The sequence below is a fragment of the Crinia signifera genome, chromosome 5 (assembly GCF_055691185.1).
Source record: "Crinia signifera chromosome 5, ASM5569118v1, whole genome shotgun sequence".
In the NCBI taxonomy this organism is placed as follows: domain Eukaryota; kingdom Metazoa; phylum Chordata; class Amphibia; order Anura; family Myobatrachidae; genus Crinia; species Crinia signifera.
This window is the reverse complement of record NC_139221.1, coordinates 220,017,472-220,039,727: the sequence shown is the minus strand read 5'-3', so window position 1 is coordinate 220,039,727 and position 22,256 is coordinate 220,017,472. Positions and strand designations below refer to the sequence as shown.

The 22,256-nt window shown below is 40.0% G+C and overlaps 1 protein-coding gene across 2 annotated transcripts in view; it reads left to right on the top strand.

Moving 5' to 3' along the window:
• Nucleotides 1-22,256, top strand: part of LARS2 (leucyl-tRNA synthetase 2, mitochondrial) — a 202,558-nt gene that overhangs the window by 156,999 nt on the left and 23,303 nt on the right. For both annotated transcript variants that reach the window (XM_083188551.1, XM_083188552.1), the window contains 2 exons: nt 4,931-5,100; nt 6,905-6,982. In XM_083188551.1, the coding sequence (XP_083044677.1) occupies nt 4,931-5,100; nt 6,905-6,982 (248 nt within the window). The remainder of the gene's footprint in view (nt 1-4,930; nt 5,101-6,904; nt 6,983-22,256) is intronic.

The following is a 22,256-nucleotide window of genomic DNA, read 5'->3' as shown; positions in this document are numbered from 1 at the left end:
TGTCTCCCTCACTGGTGGATATGTACCAGACTATGATCGAGGAACTTGGCACCGAATCGACAGTTGCGGAGTAGAAGAGGAGTAACAGCTTCTGAGGGACATTGAACTTCCTGAGTTGCCTCAGGCAGAACAGCCTCTGCTGGGCCTTTCCAATGATGGAGGCGGAATGGGGTGCCCATTTTAGGTCTTGGGAGATCTTGCAACCTAAAAACTTGAGTCTACTAGCGACACCACATTGTCAGCAATCATGAGCGTTGGCATGACATTCGCTTTTCTTCTGAAGTTCTTCTGAAGTCCACTACTTCAGAAGAAAAGCAACTGTCATGCCTTCGCACATGATTACTATGAAGGTGACTATAGGACATCATAAATGCATATGATTAATTTCCATTATCTGTTATGGGGCAAAAGGGCAGTGTGCTATAATGTAACTAGGAATGCTTAGCTAGTTAGCCCAGGGAAAGAGAAATTACACCTGTTAATGCTTTTTATTTAAGACACTAGGAGGGGGTGTGGTTAGTCTGTCTGTCTGTTAGGGGGAACAGGAATATTACATTTTTGTTGTATTTGTAAGCTTTACAAGACTCTTACTTTTGTAATATGGAAACTGTTTTAAAGATTTTCATTTAGACTAAATTGATGCAGATTTTCTGTTTATGTGGAGTCCATGATTGCCAAGAAAGATATATTCAAATTGATTTTTAGCATTCCTGGTGGAAAATAAGAATTAACTGATGATTGCTATTTGTATGTGTGAAGTCGTCAATGAACCATATTGATTAGGCTGCATGTATTTCAGTCTTTCAGAACAACTACAGAGTGATTGAGAGCTATTAAATATGGACACAAGAATGAATGTCCAAATTGGATATGGTTTCTGGCAATCAGCCTGAGCAGGATACTTACATACAGTATCTCTCTGTCCATATTATTTTTGTAGAATAGTTCTGTCCGTGTCTTTAAATCAATTCTACAGCCTTTCAGTTTTCTTAAATCTTTGTTTGGCCTCTGTGTGTTAATGATAACCCCCTGAACATCATAAATGCTATTTTGTCTTCGTAGAGCTGTTCAGGTTAGTTCTCAATTGCCCTCAATTACTTATATGAGCACTCTGCCATTTGTGTGGTTACATTAAGTATGAAATTAGAAAAATAAACATTTTAGAAGCCAATATTTACTGAGCTTTTCAGTTTTTAGTTTAATGACTGCCAGACTTCTGTTCTAATACAATGACCTGCTCACAAGGTTTAAGGTCTGGAAGACAGATTTCTTTTGCTCTACTGTTTGGAGACTGTTTGATCCTCACACTACTGCTTAGAGACTGTTTGATCAGACCCAGTTTTCCTCAGCCTTTCTTATACCCTGAAGGAACATTTTATTCTGTGCAGGTTTGGCAGACGTTGGGCTAGCTTGTCAGTAACTGCTATTTTAGATATATAAAAGAAATACAGTATTCTCAGTTCACAGGATATGAATAGTTTATTTTAACCATGCATTTATGCTGTAGGAAGTGAAATGCCTACTAGTCTTGCTTTGATGTAAGGCACAAAATCCTAAATATATTTGAATCTAAAAAAATATTATCTTTTGAAATCCCCAACATATATCAGGCAGCACAGTACACTGAGGCGGATATAATGCAAACAAATGACATACAATAGCATGAAACAAAGGGTAAATAAGGCTTTGTGCAGTCTGGTCTGTGGAACAGTTGATAAAGAGTAATAGATTAATACAGTAATTGGAACTAGAACATTTAGTGGTGCTTCTAAGAGGAGTTAAGTATACATTTATAGATTAGTCAAAACAGGATATTAACAATAGGATATTTCTTTTTCTAGAAGCAACACAAATGTATAGGAATAGAAAGTGCAAAGAAAAGTGAACTACTGCATGTATAAAATAGGCATTTACAGATGGAGCCATCCTCATCTAACCCTTTAATATGATTAAGTGAGCCAGAGCTGTCGTACTTAATCCTATGCTAATCTCCTACTGTATTGTTCTATGTATTGTACTGCAGTTGAGAACAATAGGCCTTGGCTCACCATGGCTATCCAGAGAAGGCTAGCTGGGGAGGGCTCCATCTGTACATTATTTTATTACCGAATAAAAGAGCTGTATACCTGTTAAATGTTCTTAATGTTAATGCGGCCAATATGTCCTCTAGACATCAAATCAATGTCCATTTCAAATTCTTGATTAAAACCAGGTCCTATCAGAATTACTATTGTTGTTACCGTGTTTCTAAGTTAAGGAACAACCTGAATGGAACACACAGAGCAAGAGTCCATTGCTTGCTGAAAGTTTGTATACGTATATATTTAGAAGAAGTATATAAACTCCACTAGATAAACACAGGAGATCCATTGGATGGATTGGTGAAGCACAAAACAGTTACCCACAAATATTGTAATTCGAGATCAGGAAGTATAACATCTTTTCAGTCCATTGTCCGCTCATAGTAGTGCAGTCACATATTCACCAATAGTAATGTAAATATTATTGGAGTAACAAACCGAGTTTAGCCTTGGCTATATCCTCCAGCTAATATATAACCACAGCAGATGGATATGATGTTGGGAGATATCAAATCCCTGGATGCTATTGAGTGACACAGACAGATCATATACTCCTCTCTCTATCTCTGTTGCCTATCATTCGATATCTCAGATTTTTTTTATTTCTAATTCCTTAATTAGGCAGGTGTGGTCTGCTGAGATAAAAGACATATGTAGTGATCATGTCTCTGTGACAGTGGGCTTGTGATAGGCCACAAATACCAACTCACCACCTTAAACTTTTTTTTAGATGTTTTTGGGTTTAATTATTTGGAAGATAATTTGGGACATTGGGACACCTCAGTCATCTACGGTTACGATGAGGGGTCATTATTCAGTATGTCACTAAGCTTAAAAAGGAGTTATCTAAATAATGTAAAGCACTTCAAGGCCTCTGCTTTCCGTCACTATAAAACAAATCAGTTAAACCGTAAACCTTCTCAGGAGTAAAGCAATATTAGAATTCTTTTTAATGTCACAATCATGGTCGATTCCAATCTGTTATCACAAAATTTGGAGAAAACACTCCTTTATAATAGTAACACTATTGTCAAAATTCCTGTTCGTACTAAATATATTTAATCACAGTTTTGTGATTATTATTCTGCCTTGTATCAATCCTTTATGGTTTTAGGAGTAGTCTACTGCAGAATTGTCTTGCCCTGATACAAGAACAATGTGAGATAATGGGGGTTATTTTGGTTCACTCCTTCTGACAAATTCCTTCTTAGATAACAAATCCATGTGCACTGCAGGTGAGACAGATGTAACTTGTCCAGAGAGAGTTAGATTTGGGTGAGGTTTTACTTCAAAGTGAGATCTATATTGCAGTGTAAAAATAAAGCAGTCCATATTTTCGATGCAAAGAAACAAAATAACTCAGCCAAATTTTATTCTCTCTGCACATGTTACATCTGCCCCACCTACAGTGCACATGGTTTTGTCCATCTAAGAAGGAATTTGTCAGAAGGATTGAGACATGGAATTACAGGTTGAGTATCCCTTATCCAAAATGCTCGGGACCAGGAGAATTTTGGATAACGGATTATTCCGTATTTCGGAATATTTTAATATTTCAATGATGTATTTTGAAGTATCTTGCATTTATGCTGTATAAACACATAATATACACACAAATATATTTTATTACCACATAAAATACACACAAATATATTTTATTTGTTCAAAAAACAAGGTTTCAAAACGTGAAACAAAATTTGTGTACTATCTCAGCACTGAATTTGAATGCCAAGCAATCATTGTCTTGCACATATATAGTGCCAGTTACATATCATGTCCCCAGTGATGCTGTTACAAATGTCCCCAGTGAGTTTTTAGCAAAAAAAAATTTTTTTTTCACTTTCTGGAATGTCTGGTTTTCGGAATAATTCGGATAACGGATATTCGGATACGGGATACTCGACCTGTATACACAGTCATTTTGAAGTTGCTCCCTCATATATCCTCTGGGCCCGATGGGTTTACTGGCATATACTTTATGTACTTAATGTAATTAAATTAAAGTTTATGCAATTGCTTATTCCCAAATAAGATAAAGCTCCTTTCAGTTGACTCAATCTCTTCTAAAAACAGATCTTTAAATATCTAAAATGATGGCCTACTGGCTTCAGTCTAAATTTTTGGATTTGCTGACTCCACATCAAACAAGTTTTGTATCAACTGCAGTGATAGTGGGAACTTCAAAATAGTGCTCTTTGGACACACAGAAGGTGTTTGGCACAGTGGCATGGCCACGCCTCTTTTCTGTTTTGGAGAGAAAGGATTTTGATCACATTTTTTGTTATATTACAGTAATTCATCACTTCTACTCCCAGCCCATCATGACCTACATGTTAGTGTATGGTGCTCAGGTAGATCCTATCCAAATCCATAGAAGCATTTGTCAGGAATCCCCACTATAACCCAAATCTAATCAATATTTATATTGATTGCCTGTTCCGTATCCTTCAATTAAAGTCAGATTTAATTTTAACTCTGCCAAACCAATTGAGATTCCTTTGTTAGCTTTTTCCTTATGATGTAGTATTGTATATTTAAAGCCCAGGGACATATTAGAGCTGATTTTGAATAAATGATGTGATTTTGGAGCTATATCCGGCTATACAGTCAATTTATCTAAATCAATGGTACTCTTTATGCATCTGTGGGTTCATGTGCCACAATGGCGTCATCATCTCCATTATAAAATGTTATACAAAACACACTTTCAGCAAACTCGGACTATTTTAAATCCCAACATTATTTTCTTAAAAAAATATATAACTGAAGCCACCTATAATTTGTTGTATTTGTATTAAAATTTGAATTTGATTTATTTCTGATATGGGCTTTTTTTGTTGTTTTCACAGCTGATGCAATACCTGGGGTACAGAGGTGGCAGTCACGAGTATGGTCAATTGCAAGCAAATTTATTGAAGCCAAAAGCTCCTCATGTGTTCCCTCTTCCAAACTTCTCCGTAAGACTGAAATAGCAGAGGCCCAAAAAATTTGGCAAAACAGAAATCTTGCTGTTTTAAAGGTAATAAGTCATATAAGAGTTAAAATGTGGTTTTGGGATTGTACACTTGAAGTGTTCAAATAAATATGGGCATAGTGCAATGGATCTACAGTAAATAGTCAATAGGTCCATCCCATATGGACAACATGCAAAAGGGAAACAGTAAAAATGTTGACGGTCTAAGGGCAACAGGTTCAAAATGTTGGCGTGCACATGGTCAACGCAGAAAATGTAGGCAATAATTTTTTCCTGTTTTTATGGGATCATCAATGGTTACCCCAGTTAGCCGTGCATCTCGTCATCCTTCGGACAAGGTCTCGATTCCCAATTTTAGTCCACGTGGTTGGTAAATAATGCTTAAGTTGAAAAAAAAAAAAAAAAAACATTATATCAACCATCTATGTGTAATCCACTGTCATGTAGAGCTTTTGAACCTGTTAACCTTTTGCACCTGCTGACCTTAGACACGGTCAACCTTTTACCATATTGACCTATGGAATGTCGACCATATGGGGTCACCCTATTGACTGTCTAAGTTGACACTGTCTATCCAGTGTCTGGAACCCTATAAAATATGGTACTTCTGTCCTGCTTCCACAAAAGCCCAAATGTGAATCCCTGTTTCCTAAAAAAAAAAAAAAAAAAAAAAAAATCGTTTTTTTACCCAATTTATTTAATAATGGTTAGATAATTATACTGGTTTTAATTTCTCTTCATGCAGAATTTTGATCCTCAATCCCCAGAATCCCAAATAAAGGGATTTGCCATTTTATGTAAATATACAATGAAATAATAAAATGAGCTTTGGTTCAGAAGATCCAGAAATGCTGGCTGGCCTCTGGGACTTTTTGTCCCATCTTTAATGCAACTGTTCAATCTGCAATTATATTAAAAACAGGAGCTGAATTGCAACACTGATCTCTCTCTCTCTCTCTCATACATACATATATATATATATATACTGTGCATATAAAGTATGTGTGTGTGTGTATATATATAAATAGTGGCAGGAGAGGTACATTGGCACCTGGAAACAACCCTAAGGACTTAAAAGTGGCTGGTGGAACTACTCACAAGGTTCCAGGGGGTAGATTGGAAGTGTGCATGGACCGGGTTCCCATCCATTGGGCCCAGACCAGGTCTTATAGGCTTCTTAGCCAAGAAGCTGCTTCATCAGCCAGCACCTGGAATCTGGGTTTAAAGCTAGGGACAGTGGGATCCAGAAGACTGTGGCATTAGTGTCAGGATGCCGGGACATGAGGGGTTCCTGATTAAGTAAAAAGGAGTGAGGCAGGGCCTAACCTCCCTGGTTGTGTATTTGTTTCTTTGTATTTGAGCAACCTGAATAAAAGGTTTTTGTTTTTGCATAAGCCTGGAGTCGGTCGTTGGTGGAATTTTTGTAGCAGAGGGCATGTGTGTGGGCACCGCACACCTTGATATGTCAGTGGTTGTATGTAATGAACCTGTGTTACTAAAGATTTGAAAGCCTGTAGTTAATATTGTTTCATTGAAAAGGCAACTGTAGGGACATGTGGACAGGAACATGCCTCTATCTGTCCCAGTTTTCATTGGCGGAATGTTAAGTTATGTATACAGCCATTTTCACCACAAGTGTACATTAGCACAGGCTCCCTTTTTCCTTTTTTATATTGATCAAAATCAAAAGTTACGGTCAGCATGATAATTATGAATAACATAAAAAAGCAGCCTGTAATCTATGCATGAAAAGGATAACATGATTTACCTGTGTTGAGGAATTAGCCCATTCCTGTTAAGTTCCATAAATGAATAATTGTAAAAAGGCTTTTTTTGTTTGTGTTGCTAGGTAACCAGCTACTTCACTGAGGATTTCGTTTTCAATGCAGCTATTTCCCAGCTAATGAGTCTAAGCAACATACTGTTGGTAAGTGCATCTGCTGCCTCCAACATTCTTTACAAATGTGACATGTGGACGGTAATAATATTAACCTGAGGATTCCTTTTCTTTGAACTGGAGGAACAGATTGTTTTGCTTCTGCTATTTGTTCAAGCAAACAGTGGTTTTAGTAATACTGTACATTGTTCTACAGATACACAAGCAAATGCACCAGTTCCTTGTATTGTTTTCTCCCCTGTAGAAAATGACTCTCTGTGTGTGGGGAAGAAAAAGTACAGAGTGGTCAAGGGCACAGTTACATTTAAATGTATTCTGTTACATTATCTGCTAAATGACAAATTGTTCATTCACAACAAAGAATGGATAAGATGCAGTGAAAAATATTCTTTTGTGGCAAGTTTGTCTAGATTTCTGTCAAACGTTATGGACGTGATTCACGCACAAAGTAGCTGGAGTTGCGGGCATCTGCAGAAGCCTGATTTACTGTAATACATTGCATTACTTGTCTAAGTAGAGTTAATGTGGGAGTGTGTGTCTGGTAGTGGAACCTTAGTCGCATATTGGGGAGACCCAATTGCACAGCTGCGAATTTGCACGGTCATAATTGGTAGACAAGACAGCGTCATATCACAGCAATAAACTCCTGCTGTTTTTTTGTTGGTTTTTTTTTTTTATTGCTGGCCCAGATGCAAGTTGATAGACAAAAAGCCACCTGTCACAGTTGTAGCCCAGTATCTCTACGAATGGGGTGATTTGCTGTGGCTCCCCTGTTTAAAATTTGGTCTAGGCTTTTAGTACCACCACAGCAACTGCCACAGGACTGCAATGCTCTCTCAATAGAGGGGATTGTGGGGTACCAGTCCCTTACTTTACCTGGGATGCTCGGACCCCTAGATACAATCAAGCCAAACACATCAAAAGAAGTGACCCTTGAGATAATTTGAGCTAGGATGTTGTAGAGCTGAATGTTGTTGAAAGGTGATCACCAGACTGAATACTAAAGGGGCACATTATTTTAAAGAAGGAACTATCGTATTACAAGCGAGGGTTCTGTCTAGTTTGTAGGAGCTAGGATGGGGTAGATGGATATGGGAATTACAACGGGAAGCAGTCAGTTTCCCGAAGGTGGGAATCCCGGCATTCAAAATCGCCGAAATCCCGACACTTTCTCCCTCCGTGGGTGTCCACGACACCCATAGAGGGAGAATAAATTAGTGTGCCGAGTGTAGCGAGGCACGGGGCCTGCTGTGTGGCGAGCGCAGCGAGCCCGCAAGGGGGAGCGATTCACGTCTCCCCCTTGTCGGGATTCCGGCGTCGGGATTTTGAGCACCGGGATTCCATACCGAATCCATTACAACACCTTTCCCCCACCATAGGATGCTTTTGTAGTGAAAATTAAATTGATCATGTAATCACGAGACAATATCTTGTAAAGGGATGACATTGTTTGAAAGTTAGTCTTTCCTCTTTACAATGACAGCACCCTTGCATCTCTGTGTGCTAGTGTGGGAGGAATTAAACACATTTTGTGCTCTCTATATACTCTGTCTGTTCCAATATTCCTGTATTGTAATGGTTGTTACATAGTTACTGTATATACATAGGTGTGCGCACACTGAGTGTTAGGGGTGCACAGGCACCCCCTAATGCTGTGCCCACCCTTATGAACACCCCACTGCCGCTAGCACTACCAGCAATACCTTTAACCAAAGACTTTTGCTTTGTAGAACTGTATTCTATTTAAAGAAGTGCACATCAAACAATAATGTGTGTTTGCATTGTTATTTGTTCTAGACCATTGTCATATCACTACATACCTGCGTCATCCATATTACTACATACCTGTATCATCCATATACAGTATGCTTATGACTGTATTTGCATGTACTGTTATACAGAGTAATTAGTGGATTATAACTGAAATAGGCAGGGGATTATGGTGTGACGGAGACACACGCCTATGTGTATATACATTGCCTTTTACTCCTGCCCCCACTGGGGGGTAAGGGATTTAGTAGCAAATACCAAGGTATTAGAACATATGGGCAACAGTGATGACAACATGGTTTTACTCAAAATTACAGTAGCTTTCCTGAATTTAAAAGTTTTGGACGGTCACTTATGTTGCTCTTTATGAAAGCTAACTTTGATAAGCTAAGGGTTCAATAAAGGAATAGATTGGGATACAGCATATGAGGGGAATAATGCAGGTGAAATGTGGGAAACTTTCAAAAAGCAAATTGAGAAATTACAAATACATTTATCCCACTAAGGTCAATAGGATACTAGCATGTATAAAAAGGGGTATAGAAGCTAATGTCAATGTAATTATGCCACCCTACAAGGCACTAGTTTGACCTCACCTGGAATTTTGGGTACAATTCTGGTTGCCTTTCTTCAAAAAGGACATTATATAATTTGAAAAAGATCAGCGAAGGGCAACCAAACTGATAACATTGATGCATTCCTTAAACTATGAGGACAGATTAGGAACACTAAAACTAGAGAAGACATGCTGAACATGTACAAATAAATCAGGGGGACAATATAACGAACTATCGGGCAACCTCTTTACTCTCAGGCCAGTGACTAGGACGTGAGGGCATCCGCTCAGATTAGAGAAGAGGAGATTTTGGACCAACCAAAGGAAAGGCTTTCTTACGTTAAGGGCAGTAAATGTATGGAGCTCTCTGTCAGAGGAGGTGTTGTTGGCAGACACATTGAATACATTTAAAATAAGGTTGGAAGAAATTTATTGAAAGAAAAAAAACATTCAGGGGTATAACCCATAACCATTACTTCGTTAGTAAAAAGTAAAAAAATCCAGACCTAGACCAACAGTTTGAACTTGATGGACGAAAGTCTTTTTTCACCCTCAACTACTATGTTACTGGCATAACACAATCTCTGCAGTACAGAAAAAAGTGCCAATTATGACATCTTCTTAATCTAACAGTGCTATGGGCAAGGCTACATTTCTAGAAAGTTCCCTGTTCAGTATAGTGTGTGAATAAATAGGGCCTGATCCTGGTTCAGAAAAAAGAAAAAGTGGAGCGCTAGGTGGATCAATTGGATATCACAATTTTATTCTTTAAAAAAAAATATATATATAATATAAAAACAATTAATAAATGATTGTAAACTATAACACGGTATAAATGACAGTAAAAATTAGTGGACAAGGAAGATTATACTTATGTCTCTGCGTAGCTGCCGTGTATTCCTGATGATTGCGGACATGGGGGGAACCTGGTCCTCTATGGTCGTTATATAGACGACTTGTTTTTCATTTGGGATGGGGATGCACAATCTGCACTATCCTTTGTCACATTTATGAATAACATTTATGAATAACAACACCTTCAACATGCAATTCACACATACTTACCACCCCACACACATAAATTATTTAGATATTTCACTCACAGTTAAAGATAACAGAATAAATACATCCAATTACACTAAAGAAGTCAACACCAATTCATACTGGAAGTCTAATATACCAAAAGGGCAGTTCATGCGACTGCGCAGAAACTGCTCAGATTTAGAAACTTTCAAAACACAGAGTAGCACTTTGGCTAGTTCCTTTTTGGATAGAGGATATCCCCCCAATTTAGTTCAGAAAGCTTCTGAAGAAGTTGAAATGCTAGACAGATCTACATTATTAAAAAATAAAAACAAAAATAACATGAGCTCCAAGAAACGAGATAAGAATGAGATCGCTTTTATCTCAACCTTTAATGGGGAATACAGAAAAATAAAAGAGATTATCAATAAAAATTTCAATCTATTAAAATGTGATCCAGTGTTGCGGGACCATCTCCCCACAAAACCATCTTTTATTTTTAAAATAAATACCACAGTTAAAAACATTCTAGCTCCAAGTTTACCTAAGAACTTAGGAAAAGTCAAAACAGATAATGCAAAAACAACATGGCTACAACCCATATTAGGATGCTACAGATGTAACAAGAACAGGTGCATCACCTGCAAACATATCCAGAACAAAATTCACGAAATACATATTGAAAAAGAAACATACAAAATTAAGTCATTTATCAATTGTGACACTGTATATGTCATATACCAACTGACCTGTTCTTGCGGTCTGAAATACATCGGACGCACAACCAGATCATTAAAAGAAAGATTTCGAGAACATCGGCGCAATATAATCAATCACGTTATTGGACATAGTGTCTCCAGACATTATTCCACTCACCACAACAGCGACCCCCAATGTCTTAAGATACTGGGTTTAGAACATATAAAATGCACCTTGAGGGGAGGAGACAGATTTAAATTATTGTGTAAACAAGAAATTTATTGGATGCATAAGATGAACAGCATCCACCCTGAAGGACTTAATGATCAGGTCGAACTTAATGTGTGTCTCTAGTTCTGTAACATCTCCCTCCTATACCTCTGTCTTGATCTCATACATATTGATATATATATATATATATATATATGTATTTTTCCATCACATATATATATATATATATATTTTTTTTTTCATATCCTTTTTTACTCTACTCTCGCCCCCTCCTCCTGTAGTCTTCTTCCTTCTTACCAAATAATTATATGGGAATGAGGGCAAGAATAGTAATAATGACAATAACGGGGAAATAATAATAGAAACAAAAACAAAAATGAAAATGAAAACAGTAATAATAAAAATAATAAGAATAGAAACAATAACCACCACTCAGGTTTAAATTTAAATTTAAATTTTTATTTAAATTTTTATTTAATTTTTGTTTTGTTTTTTGTTATGGTTTTTGACCTTTTTCTCATATTCTTTATATGTATATATATATGTATTTATTTTTCATATTTATTTTTCATATTTATATTTCTGTGTGCAAAGGCATCTTGCATATCAATGCATATGAACTTGTATTATATTTATATTTATATGATTTATATGTATATCTTCGGTTTTTTAGATTTCTCTGTATCCCAAATGTACCACATTAACTATGCAGCTATCACCAATTATCTAATCATCACAGTATATATACATTCCATGGATTCCGCTTCTATAAACTGTTCACCCTTATATATATGTGTAATAAACATCCCTCTTACTTGGGACATTACTATTTCCAGCTATTGAAACCTCTGAATTCAGCATAACAATGCGATGACACGCATATGCGGTTCACGGCGGCCAGTACACTCAGTAACATCGCAGGACATCCGGTTTCTGGCTATTCGGCACCGTGACACGCATGTGCGGTTCACGGCGGCTAGTACACACAGTAACATCATAGGACATCCGTCTTCCGGCTATTCGGCGCCGTGACACGCATATGCGGTTCACGGCTGCCAGCATACTCAGCAACATCGCAGGACATCCGGTTTCCGGCTATTCGGCGCCGTGACACGCATATGCGGTTCACACAGCCGAGTAAAGTATTACTCCTCTCCATGCGCCGGCCCACCCGGATATGCATCACCCAAAGTGGACACGCAACCACATGCGTTCCACCCACCGGAAGCTAGAGCGCGGTGTGCGTTCCAGCGGGCTACTAACGCATGAATACACTGTTTTATCGCCCTATGTAAGGTAAACTATTTGTATTATATTGGTATTAGGTCTGCCTCCTATATCATTATTATTATCATCATTTTTTGCATCCATATTTGTTTTTTAATACGTTCTTTGGATCAATTGGATAATTAATTAATTATATGTGCATGTACACTTCCTGTCTAAGGGTATTTAAACCTAGCCCACTGACCAAGTGCCATACCTTTGATAAAGTCGTGACATCACGACGAAACATGTTAGGCAGCACTTGCTAATTTTAATTGGACCTGGAAGAACCTCTGCCTCTGCTGGCCCCCCCCTTGACCCCAGCTTTTCCCTTTCATTGTCACCCCTCCGGATTGCCCTCCAATTTCTCTTCATTGGGTAACCTTCCACCACTACATCGTGGACCCCAACACTCGCAAACATCGTGAGGACCCTTCAACAGAAGGAAACAGATCATCCTCCAGCGAGCTACCCACTCCGGTTTCCCCCCGAAAATTTGCGCATCATAGTGAGGACCCCAATTTGGGAATCAAGATCATCCTCCAGCGTTCAATTTATAACATCCGGGACGGCAACCTGTCTATTTCTACACTTCAGGGCTAAAAATCAACGCATAAAAGCCCTAAAAATCATCAGGAATACACGGCAGCTACGCAGAGACATAAGTATAATCTTCCTTGTCCACTAATTTTTACTGTAATTTATACCGTGTTATTGTTTACAATCATTTATTAATTGTTTTTATATTATATATATATATATTTTTTTAAAGAATAAAATTGTGATATCCAATTGATCCACCTAGCGCTCCACTTTTTCTTTTTTCTATTCCATACCCATAGGAGGGTTGACATCCCTCCAGTAGGAGCAGCTGAGCAACACACCCCACAGGGCGCCTATTCCTACTCTGAGTACCCCATCTCGAGTACACCCCCTTTTCCCTGATCCTGGTTCACTTGCAAAGGCTAATTCTCTCTCTAATGGACAAAACCATGTGGACTGCAGGTGGGGCAGATGTAACATGTGCAGAGAGAGTTAGATTTGGGTGGGGTTTGTACTTAAAACTGATATCTATATTGCAGTGTAAGAATAAAGCAGCCAGTATTTTCCCTGCACAGAAACAAAATAAATCACCCAAATCTAACTCTCTCTGCACATGTTGCACCGACCCCTATGCAGTGCACATGGTTTTGTCCATTAGAGAGAAAGAATTTGCTTTAGCGAGTGAACCAGAATCAGGCCCATAGTACTGTATATACACATAGGGCATGCTGGGAAACAGATTATAATTCCAGTTAATAAGGTAGAGGGCTGCCCTTAAAATTTTCATTGAGCATAAGTTAAGCATCATAGCTCCATAGATGACTCACAGATTGGAAAGACGCACCTGCTGCCGACAGTGTTTTCTTGTCTCTGTCATATCATAGACTTACATGATTTTATATATTGCAGAATGTATTAAGTTACATTAGGTCAGGGAGACAATAATAGTCTGGCTATTATTATGTTAGACCTTTGACCTTTGGTTTTAGACTTCTGGACGCCACTATCCAAATGTATTCATGATGTAATGTTCTCACAGTTACTTTTTACCTGCTTAGTCTCTGAGACAAGCTGCATTTTTTCCAGTCAGATTCAATTTGTGCTCAGTTAATTACTGTTTCTGAATTCACCTAATGTTTCCACATGCTGAATTGGCTCAAGTTTTCATTCACGCTTTACCACAAAAAAAATGATCATGAACTTTGACCTGAAACAGCAGCAACATACTACTTACCTGGCCTTCCTGCTTCCCTCCTTAAGTTAAATTGGATCTTCTTAATGTCACAACATATTTCTATTTGCACTCCCCTTACCCCATTTGACCTTTTAACCAAATCCTGCTTCTCCATACTGTGACTGCATACTGTGACTGCAACAAGACCTAGTGTTCCCGCTAGGCTGTTTTAGCGGGGCGCTGCGCCCTGCCTAATTTTTAAAGTGCAAAATGCGCCCTGCCCCTCTGGCAGCGCCCCGCTAAAACAGCCTGCATTGTCCCCTCTGTTGTAACCGGGGAAGCCCGGCGTCGCTGTTCTTAGCGATGCCCGGCACTTCCCCGGCAGTGTACAGCCGTCCGGGTGGCCAGGATGCGCCCCTGTGCATGACGTCGCCGGCCGGTCCCGCCCCTTTGCGTGACGCCGCCGGCCGGGCCCTCCCCTTTACATGACACCGCCGGCCAGGCCTGCCCCTTTACGTGACACGACGACCGGGCCCGCCCCTTTTGTGACGTTGGTGGCCCGGGCACGCCCAAAACAGTGACGTCGGCGGGCCCGGTCCGACCCCCTCCCGCCCTGCCCGCCCTAGTTCCTAGAAGGAACACTAAAGACCAGTGTTTGTGCAGAGGGCAGCTTTTTATTAGTCCTGGGACAAACACCAGTATGACATCATGTATCCCAGTGCCTTGCTGAAAGTATGTCTTTTTTTTTTATTTTTTTTATAAAGTTTACAGGTTTTTTTATTGTAACAGTGTATACTGTAATTGTATTTATAGGAATAGCTAGTTTTACATTGAAAAAATTAAACTAATTTTAATCTGGAAAATAACCTGCTGTAACCAGGAGATCTATTCCCCAGAGACATATTTTCTTACAGCAAACTCACGGCCCTTGGCATTAAGACAGAACACTTAGAGCACTACACACAAACATACATTACCGATTTATATTCATATTATTAAAGGTAACCTACAGATGTAAGTACCACTGAAATAATAATATAGTGTATATCAATAATATAGTAGTCCTTCATCTGGGGATTGTCACATTCAGTGCCATTTGCTATAGCTAGGCTTCTTACTGAATACAAATGTTGGGGAGCACATACACACACACACACACACATATACACTAGAGTTTGCCCGCAGCTTTCTCATATTTTTGGCTCTATACACCAAGGTATTTGAAATGAACCAAACAAGATGTGCTTTCTGAAGCATTTGACTGAATATGAGCAGATAATATTGTCAAAAACACTTCAGAATTCATCCTACTGCTTTTGTCAGTAGTCACATTATCAATAAATACAAGGAAACCAGTTCCATTGGCAGCCATACATGCCCATGCCATGCTTCACTGATGAGGTGGTATGTTTTGGATCATGAGTAGTTCCTTTGCTTCTCCATACTCTTCTCTTCTCATCACTCTGGTACAAGTTGATCTTGGTCTCATCTGTCCATAGGATGTTGTTCCAGAACTGTAAAGGCTTTTTTAGATGTTGTTTGGCAAACACTAATCTGGTCTTCCTGTTTTTGAGGCTCACCAATGGTTTGCATCTTGTGGTAAATCCTCTATATTCACTCTTATGAAGTATTCTCTTGATTGTTGACTTTGACACATATACACCTACCTCCTGGAGAGTGTTCTTGATCTGGCAAACTGTTGTGAAGGGGTTTTTCTTCACCAGGGAAGTAATTATTCTGTCATCCACAACAGCTGTTTTCCATGGTCTTCTGGTGTTGCTGAGCCCTCCAGTGCATTTTTTATTTTTAAGATTGTTCCAAACAGTTGATTTTACCACACCTAATGTTTTTGCTATCTATCTGATGGGTTTTGATTTCTCAGCCTAATGATGGCTTGCTTCACTGATAGTGACAGCTCTTTGGATCTCATATTGAGAGTCAACAGCAACAGATTCAAAATGCAAATGTCACACCTGGAATCAGACCTTTTTTTCTGCTTAATTGATGATGATATCACAACGGAATAGCCCACACCTGTCCATGAAATAGCTTTTGAGTTGATTATCCCATTACTTTTGGTCCCTTAAAAAGTGGAAGGAATATATATACAAACCGTTGTAATTCCTACACAGTTCACTTTATTTGGATGTACAGTAAATACCCTCAAATTAAAGCTGAAAGTCTGCAGTTAAAGCATATCATGTTTGTTTCATTTCATATCCATTGTGATGGTGTACAGAGCCCAAAATATGAGAATTGTGTCGATGTCCCAATATTTATGACTGTATATGTATATAGTGACATCCGTAAATAATTATAGTTAAGGAAGAGGATATAATTTGACATTGTATCGTTTTAGTAGTACCGTGTGACGTGCTCAGTTGCTTTCTGTAATATGAGCTGTGAGTGTACTGGGTGTTTCCAACATGTTTCTGTAGTTAAGCCTTCCACAGGGAGTGGCGGAAACAACCAGTACACCCATACCAACAAGAAGAATCCTCCATCTGACTAACACCCATCCAGCCACCCCCTCTTACTTCGGCAGTGTGGCTCACTTCCAATAACCCTGCACTTACTGTATTACACATCCCTGTATGGAAGCTGTAGGGTATTGCACATAATACATCATATGCTGCTCATAGAGCCCGGTATAGCAAGAAAGCGTAAATGGTGACAGGCATGATAGATCAAAGCACCATGGTGAGTTGAAACCCAACAACCAGAGAAAGCTTCTGCTCTGATCTGGACCCATTTGCCTTTATACCACATTAATATCTGTATTCATACTGCCCAATTGCTAATCTGCAACCAGTTTCTCCTACCCCTTAACTGCATGCTCTTTACCACATGTTATATGCTACCTGCTTGTGTACCTTTGTTTTTTCACACACTATTCAATGTCTGACTAGCATTGTGACTGAAATACTCAGTATCCATTCTTTAGTGTCTGCATCCTGTGTATATTACACCAAATCATACTAGAGTCAGTAACTGAGCGCGACACACCATACCATACTACATTTATCCCGGTGAGGCCTGGTATCCTTGCCAGGGCTTGTTTCTACACAAGTTGACTCCCAGTGCGATCAGTAAAAACTATGCCCTCGCTCCAGGATATTTTGAAAACTATTTTGCCATTATGGCACACCTTTATGCCCCTGACACATTATATGCCCCAGCCAGTAATGTCACTTGCAAATTATGAAACACACAGTGAGGCTAACTACTTGTAAACTAACAGCTTGTTGTCAGGAGTTGGTGTCAGCATCTTCTCCCCTTTTCCCAGGGCATTGTCAAGGGTTGGTGTCAGTATTTCTTCCCTTCTGGCTCATTGTAAGGGTTGGTGCCCCTGTCTTCCCCCCTTCTCAAGGTTTGTTGCCAGGGGTTGGTGCCCGTGTCTACCCCCCTTCTCCAGGCTTGTTGTCAGGGGTTGATGCCAGCATCTAGCCCTCTTATCCAGCCACTGGCAAAACGGCAAGGTCCTGGTTTCAGGACACGTGAGCAAAATTGCAGGCAGAACAGAGACCATTTGAATTACAAACTTAGCATTTTTCTCTGAGCGAAGACCAGCGCCTGAAGCACGGCGAGTGCAGCATTACACTTATATGGTGTCCCTGTCGACATATGTCGACATGGACACAAAAAACTCATGTCGACCATGTATATGTCGACCTTAATCTTGTGTCGACCTTCTTTCAGTGTCGTATATTTCATTGTGTTGACCTAGTCATTGTCAACATAGACATTGTTGACCATTTATGTTGCATAGTCAAATTATCATTTTTTTTTTAAAAAGGTACATTTTATTTTAATGTGGCTGCAATTGTATGTTCGTTAATGTTCTGCTTAGTGTTCTGAATCTATTCTAATGTCATTTTTTCATAGTTTGAAGCACTTTAATTAAGATCTACGAGAACAGAAATGGCTATTCACAATCCTCGATTATATTGTTGGCTTAATTTAGAAGCGCTTGTTGAAAAGTTGAAAGCAGATAATAGCAAATTATGAGAAGGTTTTTACTTCTATTGTACATTTTTTGACAGATTTCAGAGGATTTTTTTTATATAAATGTAGATAATGATTTTGTCTGCGTGTTATAATTGTTACACGGGGAGGTAGGCGATGAACCATGAACGATTAGACAACAGACATCTATTAAATGGCAAGAAGTATCTGTAGTTTTCAAAAGTCTGCTGTTCTGTTTGTTCCACTGTGGCTGTTATATTCCACACAATTTAAAGGGCTCTCATTATTAAAAGAAGCATTGAGGATATGTTGCCTCTTAAAACACAGCTACTCTGTCCCAAAGGAGTATACATGAATAAGTATTTCATACAATCTTTACCAGAGCGCTAAAAGTTCTCCTTTATTGTAAAGATTCATCTCTCATCCTAACCCTCTGTCCCATGCACACTGTCTACCCCATCTGGGTAACCCCTGTCAGTCTGCCTCTCCCCATTAGATTGTGTTGTGAGGTCTCACCAATAGGGCCCTATTCACTCATATGCCATAAAATTCTACATTTCTATGAAAGCACAAAAGAACCACTTGACCCATTTAGCTTGCCCCCTATTTCATCATTTAAGTATGATTGCAACCATTTTTGAGCCTTAAGCTGGTCATACACTTGTCAGATTGGGCCAATTTTCACCTGATTCTAACGGATCAGGCAGAGAAATCGGGTGAAAAGTGGCCAAATCAGATGTGGTAGACAACTGATACATTCTGATGCATGGACCCGTGCGCATTGAATTCGAACCGGTTTGTGCGTCAAACCTTGGCTGGCAGTGGGGAGCGGAAACCAGTACAAAATAGCACAAAATTATAACTCATGTGATCCCGCCACCCAGAAAGGTCCCAGGTGGCTCATGGGGGATTGGCGACACAGGAAGCAGCTTCCGTGGGGGGGGGGGGCGCTCGCTACTCCGGGGGGGGAATGTGCGCACGCTACTCGGGGGGGGGCGGGGTGGTGCGCGCATTACTGCACGGGGGACGCGCTGCTGCCGGAGGGGGATGTTACTTACCAGGCTAAAGGCAGCTCACGGGTGACGTCACCAAGCGGCCGCAGCCTGGTCATAAAGAATGGCAGAATAGCCCAAAACCAATATGGCAGCCGCAGGGCTGATAACACCAGCCCTGGTGTGTTCAAAGTACCATGTCCGAGGCTTCCACATTGCAAAATGAATTGCCTTTGAACCGTGTAGTATCCTTCTTTTTAAACGGTTTGAAATATTGGGCATTTTTACCCAGCATTTTGACAACGGAGCTTTCACACTGGACCTACTGTAGGACTGGGTTGAGATACTTAAAAATCGGCAATATACCGTATTATAGCTGTGGTGTGAAAGGGGTATAAGAGTCTGTGGGCTCGTGTTAAGGCTACATGATTTTTACAGTAAGTGCACAAAGGCAAATTGGCCTAATCTAGATATCTAAGCAAAATTGTTGGTTTATGCTCATTTCCAATGTTTGGCGATTTTGCACATGAGCAGACCAGTGCCGGTAACTACAGTTGACACTAAGGATGCCAGTCCGGGGCATTTTATCTGTTTCAGGATTCGAGATAGAAAAATTCTCAATCCCGGGATTCTGAGGATACCTGGGATTGAGTCCCTCCCCCCCCCCCCCCCCCCTCCCCAAACCGGCCTCCCTGCAGTTTTACTTTTGCAAAGGTTTGAAAAAGCTATTTTAGCAAAACGCGTCAGGAAAACAGCAGCAGCAGCAGCACCCACCATTGCCTTGGACCAGCCTGGATGGACTAATGTGCTTTTGGTTGCACCATCTCAAGCCATAGCAAATGGTCACGTTTACTTGCCAAATCACGCCTATTTCATCATTTGGATTACAAATACGGGACTCTGATACACCCACATATTCAATTAGACTTTGGTAATTCCTGGGGAGGAACCCTAAGTCTCTACTGCTATCTGGACATTTCAAGCCCCAAATCCGAGAAGGCGGATGGTAAATATACATCTTCTTAGTCCAAAAAAACAGCTCCAGGTATCCATAGGAACGGATGGTGACATAATTGTGCTGCTCCTACCTAATAATTATTTATTGCTTTAGTGTGGTTCTTCATTTTCATATATATGGAAATTTTTATTCATGTGTTAGCAATTTTAATTGATTAAATTGTATTTTTTATTTATGCTCTACCGATATGAACTAATGTAAAGTCAATCCAATCGCTCATTGGTTTTTATTACCCTAGGCGCTGCATTTTATCTGTATATTGTATCCACAATAGATCTGTGTACATTCTAGCACCCTACAGTTCCCAAAAACCCAAGCAGCCCACCCATGGTGCCGCTATCCACCGCGGCACCTCCAACCCAGTTAGTGCTGAGATACAGATCACGGAGCACCAGATGCACAAAGGCAGAGAGCAACACACCATGCAGAAGAACAGCATAGGCCCCAAAACATGCAGGGTGCAGACTGGACACTACATCCTGCACACAGATGTAAATATCTAAGGTGTACTGCACAGCTTGTTGCTGGCAGGGAGTACAGCCAGTGAAGGTACAGCATGCAGGCTTTGCATACAGTGGGGGTGGAGGTACATGATATAAATTATGGTAAAGCAACGGTTAACAAAGTTAACAAAAAGTAATACAAAGCTATCATCAGCTCAGAGGCTGAGAGAGATGGTAATTTTGGAAAAGAATAAAAATAAAATGATGGAGGGGTTAAGTCCAAATCCAGTCCAATCTCCAATCCTAACTCAGGATGCTTCAGATGTAGGCTTAGATGGCAGGCAAGCCTTGAGCAGGCTTCCAAATATTTCCCATTTTAAAGGAAAGTTTGGGTCAGTTGGTACGGAGGGGGGGGGTGTTTGAGCACATTTCTCAACAAGCTAATTAATGGTGGGGGAAGTTGCAGGCTCCCAGTAACAAAACAAATTTTCAGTGCAGATTGTTCTTTAAATGAAAAACAACAGATTTTGAAAAGCGGGATTGATGTACCCGTAAAGAAAAGATGAGAGATGGTTTTAAAACTTCACTCCAATCCTAACTCCATGCTTCAGATAATATGCTTCAGGTGCAGGCTTAGATGGCAGGCAAGCCTTGAGCAGGCTTCCAAATATTTCAACACAAGTTCTGGCAAATGGACTGTTACAATGGTCACTTCTGTATGTGCATCTCATTTAGCTATATAAATCATATATGGGCTATGGAGATAGAGCAAGCATACACTGTCACCCACGGGTGGGTCCCCTCCAATTGTCCACCCAGCTTGCAGGGGCTTCAGGCTTCCTCTGCAGCCCTGGCGCCATTGCCAGACTGTGGGGATGTGACTGTGAGCAATCCTGCGCTCAAGTGGATGAGCTTCCAGTAGCGCACGCAGGGGGGGGTTTCTGAGTACCCAGAAACCCCTCCTGGAGTCTAATGACCCTAGCCTGAAAGCTGAGGGTCCCCTCTTTCCATGGATACAAGAATTTTTAAAATCGGCCCTTGGGAACCGGAGATATCTGACTTCAAAGCAGTGGTCCCCATCCAAGCCTATTAATTGCTATTCCCAGTCAGATATTTCAGGTTCTGTCTGACTTAGAGTTTTTCTGAGGGAATATTCCAAAAGCTGGGACTCTCCCCCTTTGCTGGACACTAGTAGCTTGTCTCTACTGTTCCCAGAACCAGAGATATCAGCCTTCAAGCAGCTGGTTACTGCTCCAGCTCCACACACCTGGTATGTAGTATGTAGTTTTATATACTCGTTGGCAGATTGCTCTGCCTCCTGAAGTCTGATCCCCTAGTCCCCAATACTATTTGGTAGGTGGAATTCTCTAGTTTTTAATTTCATTAAAATGTAAGAATTTTTTTTCCCGAGAACTGGAGATATCTGCAGTCAAGCAAGCTGTCCTCCCACCAGAAAATTATGAATAATAAGCCCACTCCACTATATACCCCTCCTCTGCATATTAAACATCCTCTACCACCCTGGAAGTTATGTATCAGGGCCCCTTCATTCAGCCCAGTGCCCCCTTCTCCCACCTTGTCTCCCAACATCTGTGCAGTAAAGGAGTAATTAGTAGAAATTAC